Source organism: Etheostoma cragini, chromosome 12 (assembly GCF_013103735.1).
Source record: "Etheostoma cragini isolate CJK2018 chromosome 12, CSU_Ecrag_1.0, whole genome shotgun sequence".
Lineage (NCBI taxonomy): Eukaryota > Metazoa > Chordata > Actinopteri > Perciformes > Percidae > Etheostoma > Etheostoma cragini.
The window spans coordinates 20370588-20373839 of record NC_048418.1 but is presented as its reverse complement, the minus strand read 5'-3'; the positions used below and the strand labels follow the sequence as shown (position 1 = coordinate 20373839).

The 3252-nt window shown below is 41.3% G+C and overlaps 1 protein-coding gene across 1 annotated transcript in view; it reads left to right on the top strand.

Annotated features, from left to right (window-relative positions):
• The first annotated feature begins 494 nt into the window (after nt 1-494).
• si:dkeyp-68b7.12 (rho GTPase-activating protein 30) overlaps nt 495-3252 on the top strand; it is a 25881-nt gene continuing 23123 nt past the window's right edge. The window contains exons 1-2 of the mRNA XM_034886777.1: nt 495-647; nt 1219-1610. Of these exons, the coding sequence (XP_034742668.1) occupies nt 1523-1610 (88 nt within the window). The 5' untranslated portion in view covers nt 495-647; nt 1219-1522. The remainder of the gene's footprint in view (nt 648-1218; nt 1611-3252) is intronic.

Sequence of the window (3252 nt, the reverse complement as noted above, 5' to 3'; positions counted from 1 at the left end):
TATGTGGTACGTTTTTGGTAATTTGGGATGTACTTTGTGGTTGTTTGCAGTACATTGTAATGATTCCCGTACTACGTGTTACAGTTTGTTAATCTATAGTCATTTGTGCCAATTTGTGATTTATTTGTTGTAGTTAGTTTCTGTTGGGTCTTCAGAATCTTTTTGCTTTGCAGTAGTTTGTTGCATGTTAAAGTAATTTCTGGTAATTGCACCAGTACTTTTGGAGATTCTTTTGAACTTTGTGATACTTCTACAGCTTACTGAGGTTCTGTGTGTAGCTTTACGTTGCAGAGATCCGTATTGGTATGTAGCATTGATGTAAAACTGACACAGTCAAAAGAAATGGGCTGAAATGAGTTAAATTTGTCATATATGTGCATTAAATGTCCATGTCTTTTTGTCATGGGGAGGAACACACATGGAGCTCAGTCCAGAGGCAAACAGGGAACATAAAGGGAAATAGATGCATTGAACAGATACACTGAACTGATTTCCCTACTCAGTCAGCATAGGCGGAGAAACCGTGGGCCACATATAGAGAGAAAGCACAAGAGAAGGAGAGACACTCAGGAAGTTAACAGGGGAAGTTTAGTGGTTTCTTGCGTCATCATTTTATGCTGCTACTTGTGTGCCGATGCAGAGTGAAGGTAGGAACACTCATATTTTCTTTTGAACTTTTTTTTATTTCCTTGCGTTTCTACGTTTGAACCTTTTCCTAAAAGTGGACAGATAGAGAGGGATGGTGGACAGAAGGAGAGCAGTAGCAGGTGTCAGGAAGATGGAAGGGGTGGGTAGGGAGTTTGAACGTCTGTACAAGTCTATATGTTCAGGCTTAAAGAGTGCTCGACTTCCGCTGCAGTGAAAAAAAGTGGGGCCGCAAGGGCTAAGGCGTGCAGGCAGGAAGCAGAGACCGGGCCCGGGCTGAACCCAGTCCTCAGGCCGGAGCTGAGAGTGGACGTTTAGGTGGGTCCACCAGCACACAGAGACAGTATGGTGTGCTTGGAGTGAAACATTCTGAGGTCCACTTCACTGAATAGGAGAAGTACAGAGGCAAGGGTGTGGCCTTTCATTCGAAATAAATTGAGTGCATCAGGGAGGAAGTAGAGAGCCACATATGCATGCTGAGGATTCAGAGCAGTTTGTCTTTTGACTCTGGGGGAGATTGTGGTCTGCAACCTGAAGCTGGTGTTTGAAACTTGTTATTTCTGCTTTTTGCAGGGTGGAAGATAACCTAAAGTATGTCCAAACACTCCAGCTATAACGTGTGAACTCCAAATAGAACGCAGCCTATAGAGGAAACAACCTGCACCCAACAACATGCGCTGAGGGAAGGGAGACAGAAGCAGCAGCAGCACGGTTAAATCTCTGAAATGTGCATGGCCTCTACGAACTCAGTGTTGCATTAACCAAGCGGGGCAACACATCCAGCAGCCACACAGACAGACAGTCAGGCAGTCTGACGGTCACAAACAGAACAGCTCAGGCCAGTCTGAATGTGGAGTGAAACTGAAGACAGGTAGAGATGCGGAGAGTTCGAAGAAAAGCAGGGAACAAAGACAAGGTGTTTGGATGTGATCTGCTGGAGCACCTGGCCGCCTCCAATCAAGAGAGTAAGTGAACTGAACAGTCCTGTAACCATTTTCTTCATGACAAGCATTAGAACACACACACTATACACCATGCTGTGCAGATTATATTTAAATAGATGTGACTGTTACCTTACCAGAAACATCAGTGTTAATAACATAGAGTTTATATAAAAATGTGTAAGATAAGGATAAATTGCCTCATTTATTTGGTCAATAGAAGTGTTACCAAATGTGTTTTTGTGAATATTTTAAAACCACAATTGACATCCTCTAAATGTCACTCTGCAGTGGGTAAGAGAATCATTCAACAGGAGTGATGGTTGAAAGGTTTTCTACAGCTGATATTTGGTCAGAACATTTGTCATGTTTTAAAAAATGCTTGGTTTGTCATTTTGAAGCGATGAAGTCAAGAAAATACTTATAGTATTTTATAGTACATCTTCAATCATCTTTTCAAACCACATAGAATTAACCACACCAGGCCTACACAAATGCTCGATTGAGTAACTCTTGGTCACTTTCTATTGTGAGCCATGTGAGACCATGCTACGATTTAATTTCTCTAAAGTCAGTAGGATTTATTCTGTGTGGAACATGAATGTCTGTGAATTTTTTTTGGCAATCCATTAAATAGTTGAGATATTTCAGGCAAAATCAATGGTTTCCCATATATTTTAAAGGTCCTATGCCATGGTGCTTTTTAGATGCTATTATAGACCTTTGCGGCCCCCTAATACCCTATCTGAAGTCTCTTTTCCAAAATTCTTCCTTGATGCAGAAGAACGTGTCATTTCTGAGTCTGTAGCTATTTAGGAGGTGTGGGGGAGAGCACTTTGCTTGTTTGAAAGCCATGTTGTCTCTCTCTCATGGGTGGGCCAAATTCTCTGGGCGGGCTAAGCAGAGAAAGGGGAGGTAGCCTCACCCCTTATGACCTCATAAGGAGCAAGATTCCAGATTGGCACATCTGAGCTTTCATTTTCTCAAAGGCAGAGCAGGATACCCAGAGCTTGGTTTACACCTATCTCCATTTCTAGCCACTGGGGGACCATGGGCAGGCTGGGGGAATGCGTACTAATGTTAAAACCTCATGAAGTGATGTTTTTATGCCGTGCCTTTAAGGTATAGAAATTGTAAACCCTTATATGAACATAATGAACATCTACAGACACGTGTGTTCAAGGGTATACACGTGTCTGTAGATGTTCATTATTCACAGACATGAACACATGTCTGTAAATAAGTTTGATACATAACTCATACTCCATGCTTTCAATATGTGACGATATGATGCTAATACACATTTGCACTACAAATTGTATGCATTACATTTTTGGCAATCAGCAGGTACATGCACATCCATACAGGATTTGCAGGTGCTTGTTAACAATAATCTGCAAAAAACAGGGAAAAAACCCTTCACATTGCTATTTCATTCCCAAAGCTTTTCAGAATGTTTCAATCACAACTAGGTGTCCATGTAGAATAAAATAAGTCATAGTCACGAGATGGTGTGAGGGCACTTTCTGTGTCACAATAATCAAAACATTTAAGGGGTATGACTACTGTTAATGAAACACAGAGACCCAATATACAAACCCGATTCCAAAAAAGTTGGGACACTGTACAAATTGTGAGTAAAAAAGGAATGGAATAATTTAGAAAT